The sequence below is a fragment of the Marmota monax genome, unplaced genomic scaffold, assembly GCF_021218885.2.
Source record: "Marmota monax isolate L192 unplaced genomic scaffold, Marmota_monax_Labrador192_F-V1.1 WCK01_AAM20220418_F8-fsc00026, whole genome shotgun sequence".
Lineage (NCBI taxonomy): Eukaryota > Metazoa > Chordata > Mammalia > Rodentia > Sciuridae > Marmota > Marmota monax.
Window position 1 is genome coordinate 17,857,588 of NW_026693108.1, and position 13,022 is coordinate 17,870,609.

General features: G+C 34.6%; 1 protein-coding gene across 3 annotated transcripts in view; it reads right to left on the bottom strand.

Moving 5' to 3' along the window:
* The window catches only part of Gpc5 (glypican 5), a 624,390-nt gene that overhangs the window by 75,156 nt on the left and 536,212 nt on the right, over nt 1–13,022 (bottom strand). The window contains exon 7 of one of the 3 annotated variants that reach the window (XM_058582791.1): nt 6,672–6,837. The exons of the other annotated variants lie outside the window; for them this stretch is intronic. Within the exon in view, the coding sequence (XP_058438774.1) occupies nt 6,814–6,837 (24 nt within the window). The 3' untranslated portion in view covers nt 6,672–6,813. Of the gene's footprint in view, nt 1–6,671; nt 6,838–13,022 lie in introns of those variants that run through there. 3 annotated transcript variants of the gene reach the window in all.

Consider the following 13,022-nt stretch of genomic DNA (forward strand, 5'->3'; position numbering starts at 1 on the left):
TTTAAAATGCACTAAATCACTTAATTAAATAAAATTAAAGGTTGCAGGCTTTTAATTGCATCAACAGAAGTAGTAATAAGCCAGTGAATGAAAAGCTGCTCAAGGAGAAATCCTGGGTCACAATTAAAATGTTTCAATATATCATAATCTCATGTGTATTTAAAGTTTAATAATGAAAATACAAAAAACAATCCATTGAGACATTTTAATTTAGAATTTGACTTGAAGTGACTTGAAAGACACTTTCAGTATAACTAATTATTTTTTTAAAAATTTATTTATTTTTTTAAATTTTTATTATCAGTTGTTCAAAACATTATATAGCTCTTGACATATCATATTTCATACATTTGATTCAAGTGGGTTATGAACTCCCATTTTTACCCCATATGCAGACTGCAGAATCACATCGGTTACACATCCATGTTTTTACATACTGCCATACTAGTGTCTGTTGTATTCTGTTGCCTTTCCTATCCTCTAATATCCCCCCTCCCCTCCCATCCCCTCCCATCTACTCTCTCTACCCCATCTACTGTAATTCATTTCTCTCCCTTGTTTTTTTCCCTTTCCCCTCACTTCCTCTTATATGTAAATTTGTATAACAATGAAGGTCTCCTTCCATTTCCATGCAATTTCCCTTCTCTTTCCCTCCCACCTCTCATCCCTGTTTAATGTTAATCTTCTTCTCATGTTCTTCCTCCCTGCTCTGTTCTTAGTTGCTCTCCTTATATCAAAGAAGACATTTGGCATTTGTTTTTTAGGGATTGGCTAGCTTCACTTAGCATAATCTGCTCTAATGCCATCCATTTCCCTGCAAATGACATGATTTTGTCATTTTTCAGTGAGGAATAATACTCCATTGTGTATAAATGCCACATTTTTTTTATCCATTCATCTATTGAAGGGCATCTATGTTGGTTCCACAGTCTAGCTATTGTGAATTGTGCTGCTATGAACATCGATGTAGCAGTATCCCTATAGTAAGCTCTTTTAAGGTCTTCAGGGAATTGTCTGAGAAGGGGAATAGCTGGGTCAAATGGTGGTTCCATTCCCAGCTTTCCAAGAAATCTCCATACTGCTTTCCAAATTGGCTGCACCAATTTGCAGTCCAACCAGCAATGTACAAGTGTACCCTTTTCCCCACATCCTCGCCAGCATTTATTGTTGTTTGACTTCATAATGGCTGCCAATCTTACTGGAGTGAGATGGTATCTTAGGGTGGTTTTGATTTGCATTTCTCTGACTGCTAGAGATGGTGAGCATTTTTTCATGTACTTGTTGATTGATTGTATGTCCTCCTCTGAGAAGTGTCTGTTCAGGTCCTTGGCCCATTTGTTGATTGGGTTATTTGTTTTCTTATTGTTTAGTTTTTTGAGTTCTTTGTATACTCTGGATATTAGGGCTCTATCTGAAATGTGAGGAGTAAAACTTTGTTCCCAGGATGTAGGCTCCCTATTTACCTCTCTTATTGTTTCTCTTGCTGAGAAAAAAACTTTTCAGTTTGAGTAAGTCGCATTTGTTGATTCTTGTTTTTAACTCTTGTGCTATACCCATATATTAAGGAATTTGAACCCGACCCCACAATATGTAGATTGGAGCAAACTTTTTCTTCTATCAACGCGGAGTCTCTATTTTGATATCAAGCTCGTTGATGTTGATCCATTTTGAGTTAACTATTGTGCATGGCGAGAGAAAGGGATTCAGATTCATTTTGTTGCATATGGATTTCCAGTTTTCCCAGCACCATTTGTTGAAGATGCTATCCTTCCTCCATTGCATGCTTTTAGCCCCTTTGTCAAATATAAGATAGTTGTAATTTTGTGGATTGGTCTCTGTGTCCTCTATTCTGTACCATTGGTCCACCCAGCTGTTTTGGTACCAGTACCATGCTGTTTTTGTTACTATTGCTCTGTAGTATAGTTTGAAGTCTGGTATCACTATACCGCATGATTCACTCTTCCTGCTTAGAATTGCTTTTGCTATTCTGGGTCTTTTATTTTTCCATATGAATTTAATGATTGCTTTATCTATTTCTACCAGAAATGCCGTTGGGATTTTGATTGGCATTGCGTTGAACCTGTAGAGAACTTTGGGTAATAATGCCATTTTGATGATGTTAATTCTGCCTACCCATGAACATGGTATATTTTTCCATCTTCTAAGATCTTCTTCTATTTCTCTCTTTATGGCTCTATAGTTTTCATTGTATAAATCTTTCACCTCTTTTGTTAGGTTGATCCCAAGTATTTTATTTTTTTTTGAGGATATTGTGAAAGGGGTGGTTGTCCTCATTTCCATTTCAGAAGATTTGTCGCTGATATACAGGAATGCCTTTGATTTATGCGTGTTGATTTTATATCCTGCCACTTTGCTGAATTCATTTATTAGCTCTAATAGTTTTTTTGTAGACCCTTTTGGGTCAGCTAGGTATAGAATCATGTCTTCCGCAAATAGTGATAATTCAAGTTCTTCTTTTCCTATTTTGATGCCTTTAATTTCTTTAGTCTGTCTAATTGCTCTGGCCAGTGTTGCGAGAACTATGTTGAACAGAAGTGGTGAGAGAGGGCATCCCTGTCTTGTTCCAGATTTTAGAGGGAATTCCTTCAGTTTTTCTCCATTCAGAATGATGCTAGCCTGAGGCTTAGCATAGATAGCTTTTACAATATTGAGGTATGTTCCTGTTATCCCTAGTTTTTCTAGAGTTTTGAACATAAAGGGATGCTGTACTTTGTGGAATGCTTTTTCTGCATCTATCAAGATGATCATATGGTTCTTATCTTTAAGTCTATTGATGTGGTGAATAACATTTATTGATTTTCGTATATCGAACCAGCCTTGCATCCCAGGGATGAATCCTACTTGATCATGATGCACGATCTTTTTGATATGTTTCTGTATCCAATTTGCCAGAATTTTATTGAGGATTTTTGCATCTATGCTCATTAGAGATATTGGTCTGTAGTTTTCTTTCTTTGAAGTGTCTTTGTCTGGTTTAGGAATCAGGGTGATGTTGGCCTCATAGAATGAATTTGGAAGTTCTCCCTCTTTTTCTATTTCCTGAAATAGCTTGAAAAGTATTGGTATGAGTTCTTCTTTAAAGGTTTTGTAAAACTCTGCTGTATACCCATCCGGTCCTGGGCTTTTCTTAGTTGGTAGTCTTTTGATGGCTTCTTCTATTTCCTCAGTTGATATTGGTCTGTTTAGGTTGTGTATATCCTCCTGACTCAATCTGGGCACATCATATGACTTAAGAAATTTATGGATGCCTTCACTATCTTCTATTTTATTGGAGTATAAAGATTCAAAATAATTTCTAATTATTTTCTCTATTTCTGTAGTGTCTGTTGTGATATTGCCTTTTTCATCCCATATGCTAGTAATTTGAGTTATCTCTCTTCTTCTCTTCGTTAGCATGGCTAAGGATCTATCGATCTTATTTATTTTTTCAAAGAACCATCTTTTAGTTTTGTCAATTTTTTCAATTGTTTCTTTTTTTTTCAATTTCATTGATTTCAGCTCTGATTTTAATTATTTCTTGCCTTCTACTACTTTTGCTGTTGTTTTGCTCTTCTTTTTCCAGGGTTTTGACAAGAAGTGTGAGATCATTTATTTGTTGTTTTTTTTTTCTTTTTTTTTAAGGAATGAACTCCATGCAATGAATTTTCCTCTTAGAACTGTTTTCATTGTGTCCCATAGATTCCGATATGTTGTGTCTGTGTTTTCATTTATCTCTAAGAATTTTTTAATTTCCTCATTGATGTCTTCTGTAACCCATTGATCATTCAGTAACATATTGTTCATTCTCCAAGTGATGCAGGATTTTTCCTTACTTCTTTTATCGTTGATTTCCAGTTTCATTCCATTATGATCAGATAGGATGCATGGTATTATCTCTACTCCTTTATATTTTATAAGAGTTGCCCTGTGTCATAATATATGGTCTATTTTTGAGAAGGATCCATGTGCTGCTGAGAAAAGTGTAACTGCTTGATGTTGGGTGGTATATTCTATATATGTCAATTAAGTCTAAGTTATTAATTGTATTATTGTATTATTGTGTTCTATAGTTTCTTTATTCAACTTTTGTTTGGAAGATCTGTCCAGTGGTGACTGAGGTGTGTTGAAGTCTCCCATAATCATTGTATTGTGGTCTATTTGACTCTTGAACTTGAGAAGAGTTTGTTTGAGGAACATAGCTGCACCATTGTTTGGGGCATATATATTTATGATTGTTATGTCTTGTTGGTGTATGTTTCCCTTGAGCAGTATGTAGTGTCCTTCTTTATCCCTTTTGATTAACTTTGGCTTGAAGTCTATTTTATTTGATATGAGTATGGACAGTCCTGCTTGTTTCCGAGGTCCATATGAGTGATATGATTTTTCCCAACCTTTCACCTTCAGTCTATGTATGTCTTTTCCTATCAAATGCATATCCTGTAGGCAGAATATTGTTGGATCTTTTTTTTTTTTTTTTTTTGATCCATTCTACTAGCCTGTGTCTCTTGATTGGTGAGTTTAAGCCATTAATATTTAGGGTTACTATTGAGATATGGTTTGTACTTCCAGCCATATTTGTTTATTTATGTTACTAAACATGGTTTGTTTTCCTCTTTGATTATTTTCCCCCCCTTTACTGTCCTACCTCCCGCTGTTAGTTTTCATTGTTATTTCTCATTTCCTCTTCCTGTAATGTTTTGCCAAGGATGTTTTGAAGAGCTGGTTTTCTAGCTGCAAATTCTTTTAACTTTTGTTTATCATGGAAGGTTTTAATTTCATCTTCCATCCTGAAGCTTAATTTCGCTGGATACACAATTCTTGGTTGGAACCCATTTTCTTTAAGCATTTGAAATATGTTGTTCCAGGATCTTTCTAGCTTTCAGAGTCTGTGTTGAAAGATCAGCTGTTATCCTGATTGATTTACCCCTAAATGTAATCTGCTTTCTTTCTCTTGTAGCTTTTAAAATTCTCTCCTTATTCTGTATGTTGGGCATCTTCATTATAATGTGTCTTGGTGTGGATCTCTTATAATTTTACACATTTGGCATCCTGTAGGCTTCTAGGATTTGGAATTCTGTTTCATTCTTCAAGTCTGGGAAGTTTTCTCGTATTATTTCATTGAATAGATTGCTCATTCCTTTGGTTTGGACCTCTATACCTTCCTGTATCCCCTCTTAAGTTTGGTCTCTTTATATATTCCCATATTTTTTGGATGTTCTGCTCATGGTTTCTTAACAGTCTCACTGAGCTGTCTATGTTCTTTTCAAGTTGAAATACTTTGTCTTCATTGTCTGATGTTCTATCTTCTAAGTGTTCTACTCTGCTGGTAATACTCTCATTTGAGTTTTTAATTTGTTTTATTACTTCCTGCATTTCTAGGATTTCTGTTTTGTTTTTTTAATAACCTCTATATCCCTGTATAGTTGATCTTTTGCTTCTTGGATTTGTTTATGTAACTCATTGTCAAAGTGATCTTTCATTGTCTGATTTTGCTGTCTAATGTCTTCCTTGAGACTCCAGATCATCTGAAGCATGTATATCCTGAATTCTTTATCTGACATTCCATCTGCTGCAGCTGTTACCTCTTCTAAAGTTGAATTGACCTGCATTGCTTGTGGTTCTTTCTTTCCTTGTCTTTTCATACTGCTCACATTTCTTTCTGCTTTGTGAAACTGTTGTGTTATTGATTTTCCCCCTATATATTTATATTGCTCTTATATAGTACCAAAGTCTCCTTTTTGTGGAGAAAGATAATGTTAACAGTTCCCAATATCAATAGTACATCATCTAAGTACATGTTTTCCTTATTACTACATTTATAGCTAGACTCTATGTCTACAAATGTTGGTTTCAATTATCATTTACAAATATAGTCATTAGTTTCATGAAAGGCATACTGTTTCTGGTAGCATGAAGAAAACTGAATTTCAGGTGTAGGATGTTATGTTTAGGGGGAAAGGAGTGAGGGTATGGGGTTAATCTAACTTAGTAACTTTGGAGAGCTCTAACCAATAAATGGGTAATTTAAGTAAGAATGTATAGATTCAAACTCCTATCTGTATTTATAAGATTACCCTACTTATGAATAGTAAAATTTAGGGGGTTGCAAGTGGGATAGAGGGAGCAAGAAGGATAAAAACAAATAACAAGGAAAGAAAGAGAAAAAAGAGAGTGGGAAATAGAAAATAAGAGAAAAAAGAAAAGAAAAGGGGGGAGGGAGGTGAGGCATATGCACTTCCTCTGTATTATATTATTCTGGTGATTCAGTTGTTAAAGACCTTTTTCATGCACAATTCTTGGTTTCACATATGTTGAGGTTGCGAGGAACAGAGGGGAAAGGGTAGGGGAGACTGGATGAATGGATGAAGAGAGAGAAAGAAGAGGAAAAAAATGTCTCTCAGAACTCTGTTTTCTTTTCTTCCAGTAGGTGGCATTATCTATTCCTAGCTTGAGTCTCTGGGTTCAGGGTAGTGGTGGTAATCAGTGTGAGAGGACTTGAGCTTCCACCTGTGGCCCCTCTACTCTTATTCTCTGAGATGTAAATCAGGTTCCTTATCCGCTGCAGAACCAAGCTGGTAGCCACTCCCACTGGTTGGTGGGTTTTAAGGGTTGGTGGGATTTTCCAAGATGAGTTCCATCAGTTTTTCTCATAAGGTGTTTGATGAGGTGAGGGGTGTTGTGGAGACCTTATGTTTGTCCAGAGCTCCGTCAGGTGACCGCATGGGCAGGCAGCTGGGCCCCTCCTCCAGTTGGGGTGGTCTGTCTACCGCGCAGGCGGGAGGCTGGACTCCTCCTCCAGTTGGGGTGGTCTGTCTACCGCGCAGGTGGGCCGCTGGGCTGTAATTAATTATTGATTATATAAAATTTTTAGAATTTGGCCAAATTAATTTTCTACTCTGATAACTTAGTGAATATTTCCAAATGGTCTTGAGACTAAGAACTAAAAACTAAAGATGGTTCCATTATAAAGCATCATGGGCCTTCAAATGTCTTTGTATAGCTAATTTTAGGGTACCTTTCCAGTTATACTTTTGAGAAATTTTGTCATTGCAAATAGTATAGTCTTTAATACTACTGACAGTATCTCTAGGATGAAATTTGCTTGAGATGAGAGTTTTCTTACAAGGGCAATTTGACTTTGCTTATTATTTATTTATTCATTTGTAGCCACAAAGGGCTTATCACGTGGTAGAATAGTCTAAGTTAACATTAGTATCTGGTGATATCATTGAAGGTATGAGCAGGATATATCAGGTGTATCTTCTTGTCATTTTGCAAAAAGTTTCCCAAGAATACTGTGGATGTTATCAGTTGAAAATAAAAGAGGCAAATGCAAAGAAGTTTTATAGACCAGCAGAATCATGAACTATATTAAAAACACACAAACAAGAAAGCAAACCCAAAACAATAAAACACAGGCAAAATTAAAAAAAAATAGAAGGAAAATTAATTCCACAGTATGCAGACACTGTTTGTCAATAATCTAATGTGAACAATACACTACTAGGAAAAAGTTGCCCCTTCCTGAGCATACTACACTCGGGGGAAAATTAAAAAACACAGAAGTTTGGTGGTGACTTGGGAGGGGTCACTTACCTTTGGGGCTCAGTTCCTGTCACCCTCTTCTGGTTCCCATAAACAAATTAGGTATCATCAATGGGTTTCTATGTTTACAAATATTACTGCCTTCTATCCTTAAAGAGTCTTAGGGAGGGCCATTTTCTCATGGTATTCAATAATCCACTGAAGTCAAGAACTGGGATTAAGATAAAACAATGAATTACATAATTCTGTGTCACACTGTGGCACAAACCTGCCTATCCAGAGTCATTTTTTAGAAAAAATACTTTTAGCTATAGATGAACACAATACCTTTATTTTGTTTATTTAGTTTTTTATGTGGTGCTAGGGATCAAACCCAATGCCTCATGCATGCTAGGCAAGCACTCTACCACTGAGCCACAACCCCAGCACTCCCAGAGTCAGTTTTATTACCTACCAATGAAGATATCTAGCCAAAATGAAATGTTTACAGTTCCTCCACTCATATGCCCTTTGTGAATGTGTGCATGTATATTTCTAATTAAAAGCTTTTGCTTATACTTCAAGAACAATTTCCTTATATGTCTGTCAATTTATGTTCTTCAAAGATTTTTCTCAAATAGCTTCTCTGGTACATTTTTAAATAAGTATTATTTTTCAAGTCTCAACTCTCTATAAATCCCTACCCCCCATTCAGATATATAAAGATACTATATATATGAGAAACTATATATATAAAGTTTTGTTAGTTTTTACTAACGCTCAGCTCTTTTGCCCATTCTCTTCATAGCTCAACTTCTTGAAAGTCTTCTGCTCTTGCTGTCTATTCTGTTTACAGCAATTTAGCTTCTGCTCCCACTGTTCCCAAAACCTCTACAGTAAGTGTCTCAACTTATTATGTCTTAGCCTTGAGCTGAACACACACCAGCTGTTCACAATGTTTGCGGTGAACTGAACCACACTGAAGGAGATGAGGAAAGGAAAAACAGGTGCAGCAATAGAAAGTTAGGATGGGAAGCATTTCTTGCTGCTGTGACCCCAGTAGTTTTATGTAAAAGTGTGGTAAGTTTATGGTCTCAATGAAACAAAAGTTGGCTGCTCAAAGATATTTTTAAAACCCACCAAACTTTGGTATACTGATCAAGAATGAAGAAGCCTCAAATTACTAAAATAAAGCATGAAAATTGGGCCATTGCTGCTGCCCTTATAGAGACAAATAGAATACTCTGAATAATTTTATGACAGAAAATCATATAATTCTAGATGAAATGGACAAATTCCTAGAAAGATATGAACTACCATAACTGATACAAAACAAAGCAGAACATTTGAAAATATTTATCAAAAGTAACACTATTAAATTAATATCCAAAATATTTCCCATAAAATTAAGACCTATATTTCTTATAATTGGTTATCCATACTAATTTCAGGACTATCCTATTATTGGAGAACACTTTTAGATATGAATGACAGGCTCTTAAGAATGATCTATTTTCCTAAATGCTGTTTTTAAAAAAATTTAAATGGACAAATCTTTCTTTTTTTGTATTTAAAGAATAATAGAATCAATAGACTCACACAAAAATTAGAAAATGAAAATAACCCACAAGACTTAAGTATTAACATTTACTATTGATATTTTGGTGTGTGTCCTTATATATGCTTTATAGTCTGTGTATGTATATGTGTGGTTGTGGATGTAGATACCTGAGTGGGAGCATACACACACAGACACACACATATGTATATGTGAGAGACACACAGGAATGGAATTGGTTGGTGAATAGACGGATAAATTTAATTCTGCAATTATAATCTTCATATATTTAAAAATTATTCATATTTCTGAGTTTAGACAACATGGATTTTAACAAATACAGTAATTAAAGTAGAAAGACAGTTGTTAGGGCAAAAGAGGAGAAGGGAATGGGAAGTTATTTTTTTAATGAGTACAGTTTCAGTATTGCAAGAAGAAAAACATTTGTGGAATTGATTACTGAATGATGTGAATATATTGAACAATTCTGAATTGTGCATTTAAAAATGGTAATCCCAGTCACTCAAGAGGCTGAAGCAGGAGTACTGTGAGTTCAAAGCCAGGTTCAGCAAAAGCAAGGTGCTAAGCAATTCAGTGAGACCCCATCTTTAAATAAAAACACAAACTAGGGCTGGGAATGTGGCTCAGTGCTAGAGTGCCCCTGAGTTCAATCTCTGATATCTGTCCCCACCCCTCAAAATAAAAATAGCTAAAATGGTAAATTTTATGTTATCTCTATGTTGCTACCATTACATTGGAATTTTAAAAATAAAATAATTTTAAAAGCTTGAAGAAAATCCTAGAGTTATTTGTATAATGCACATTTCTGAAATGCTATTTTCCTGCACACACACACACACACACACAAACACACACACATATATAAACATTAATTACATTCAACACATGTTGCTCAGACTTCTTTCCTTTAGATTCTCATTTGAAGTACCAATTGGCATATCATTTGGGAATGTAATATGTACTATGTTGGAATTCTTCTTTTCCTAAAACATACAGCTTGAAAATACACATAGTGTTTTCATACAACTGGAAGGATGCACACATACCAGAATTTAAGACTTATAATTAGTCTCCTGCTTGCATCCTTAAGCAATCCTTGTAAATACCACTTTTCTTATTAACACTGCCTTCTGTTCTCATTAAGTTTCAACAGGGTACTCTTAGGAATTCAAAGTATATTGTTCCCTCATTTAAATAGATAATATCTCATTCAAAAAAATCTATGAACCTTAAAGTGAACTTGTGAAAATAGAACAAATAATTCCAAATATTTTAAATAACAGAAGCTATAATTAAACTTTGTGTGATGCCTTAATAGGATGACTAATATAACAAAGATTTGGTTCTCTGATTTTCATCCATGATGGTTATAGTCTCTTTTTTTGTTTTTTACTGTATTTGAATGGCATACTTCATTTCACACATCCTTTACTTGCTGTGTGAACCTTAATATTGCTAACAGAGGAAGCTTACCTAGCTCAATGTTTGTAAATGTCAACTAGCCAAAAGATATTTGGAAGCCTATGAATGTTCACCTTTCTAATATTTGCTTAAAGCCATCTGGAATTAATGTTCTCCACTACTCTCTCCTGTCACCATAAAAAAAAAAATCTGTATACAGCAATTGACACAGAATATATTAAATAAAGGCTGGCATTCAAATCTCTTAAAATCAAGCACAAGCACAAATTACACATGCATGTAAAAAAGGAATTATCTTGATAGTATGCTGTGTACTTATTGTCAAGTTACTCCTTGATATATCTAAAAACTTCCAGTAAAACACATGCTATTTATTTTGGATTAACAGCAGGCTCTTACAGGTCTACCAGGATTCATTTGCTGGCTGAAACAACTAACACAATATGCCCTTCACACCAAGTCTCATGTTTTAATATTATTTTCCTACTTTGATTGAAGAGCCAACATTTGTGAAAATGTGCAATTTGTAAGGTGGTACAGAAAAATAACTTGTGAAGTTAGCTGCTTGTGGAAAATCAGCTGCTTTTTCTGTTTGGCCTCTGGACTATGAAGTAGGAAAATGGAGTCCGTAGGACTGAACTCTTTCACTCTGGAAAACCTAAATCACCTCCAGATAAGCTGCTCATATATGACATGAAAGATCCAATGAATTGCCTGGGTGGCTAGCACATGTTTAGAGATCTTGGCCTTGGCTGTGCTCCATTAATCTTTTCTCTCATTCCCCTTTCTAGGTTCATTCTATCAAAACCTAATGTACCACAATATGAGTAAATCATAAACTTGCTTTCCTAATTTCCCTATTTTCTGGCATGATGCCCTCATTCCATAATCCAACAATTATTTACTAAGTGTTTACTAAATCCCTTCTCTGTAGAAAGCATTTTAAAGTATCTGATTAGACGTGGAATGACTCACAAATGGCAGCCTTAAACCTTAAATGTCACAGAGCCAATTTGTCTATTTTCAAGACCTTTGAGTATTATGTAAGTATGGATCTTAAGCACCCAGGTTTACCTAGTCAACATTTCCCCTTAAGCTTCTGCCTTCTTCCCCTCCCCCCGCCCCGCCAATTGTTATTTGTTCTACAAAAATCCTAAGAGAAATAAAAACTAATTTTCCAATAAAACAGATTTTTTTCACTTTATCAAGTAGTGACTCCAATTTCAAACTCCTAGATTCATTCTTGTCTTAGTTCAATCTTGTCTTTTGAACTCCTTCACATCAGTTACTATTATCTCAAATGACCATAGAGCTATAGTCTTTCAAATTATTCAGACTCTAATAAGACTTGAATAAAGAAGCTTCCAAAAATTTTAAAAGTGGCTACACTATGCAGTATCTCAAGAAAAAACAGTCAATGAAATTTCTACAAATATTTTAAAATATTTATACATCATAAACTAAACTAATAAAAAACATAAAACAGATAAGTATCTTATCAATTATTTTGACATAAAATTTTTTAAATGTAAATTTAATCTTTTCCTAAACAAAGAACTATGAAACAGTAGCCCACTAGTAAAGGGCATTGTCAAAAGTAAAACTCATTTTGAGTTTTTTAGGAACCAAATCGTCTGTCTAAACTAGAGCTAGAAGATACAGAATGATAAGAAGAAATGAGGTTTTAGCACAATAGCCATGAATATTGAGGCTATTCTCTGTTGGTTTGGAGTGCTCATTTCTACACTAATATTCAGCTTCAGGAATTTAGGGACTCATTAACTTTGCTAAACATGGAATTTAGGTTTTTTAAACTAATTATTTCTTTACTAATTTTATATCCAATGCACTGTTCTCATTACTCACAAAGGACAAATCTTCACCAAACCCCAACCCAACCCCTGTAGTCAGGGAAACAGTTTCATTTGAGCATCCCTTGAAAGCAATTATTTATGGTCTCCACAGAAAATTGAGTAAAGATTTTGTGGTCCCATTTATTTTTTGAGAGAATAAAGATTACCTGTAAAATAATTTCCATACCTGAAAGTCTGACTTATAACTATTTGGCTAATATATTTTTAAAAATAGAGCAAAAGCAAAGGAATGATCTCTACCCTCCTATCAGAAAAAAAACTTGGCCTAATTTAATTGACCTTTCAGGGACTCTCAAGGTTATACTGATTTTTATTTAACAAGACTGATTTGAGGAGGTCTTTCAGCATTATCAAAATTTTATAAAACAAAATTATTATCAACAATAGTTTTAACAAAAATTACGCTGATGATTTTTATTGTAAAAATTACTTACATTGTTGTTTTCACGATCTCTAAATAGAAAATAATATTTTTAATCCAAGCTAAACACATATTTGAGAAATCCTTCACTGTGTATTTTCCCTACCTGATGTGTCTTACCTTTGACTAATATGCATCAGTTACTTTGCCATAATTTCTGCAATTCAGTTGTTTCTGGGTCTCCCTTAATATCTCCATGCTT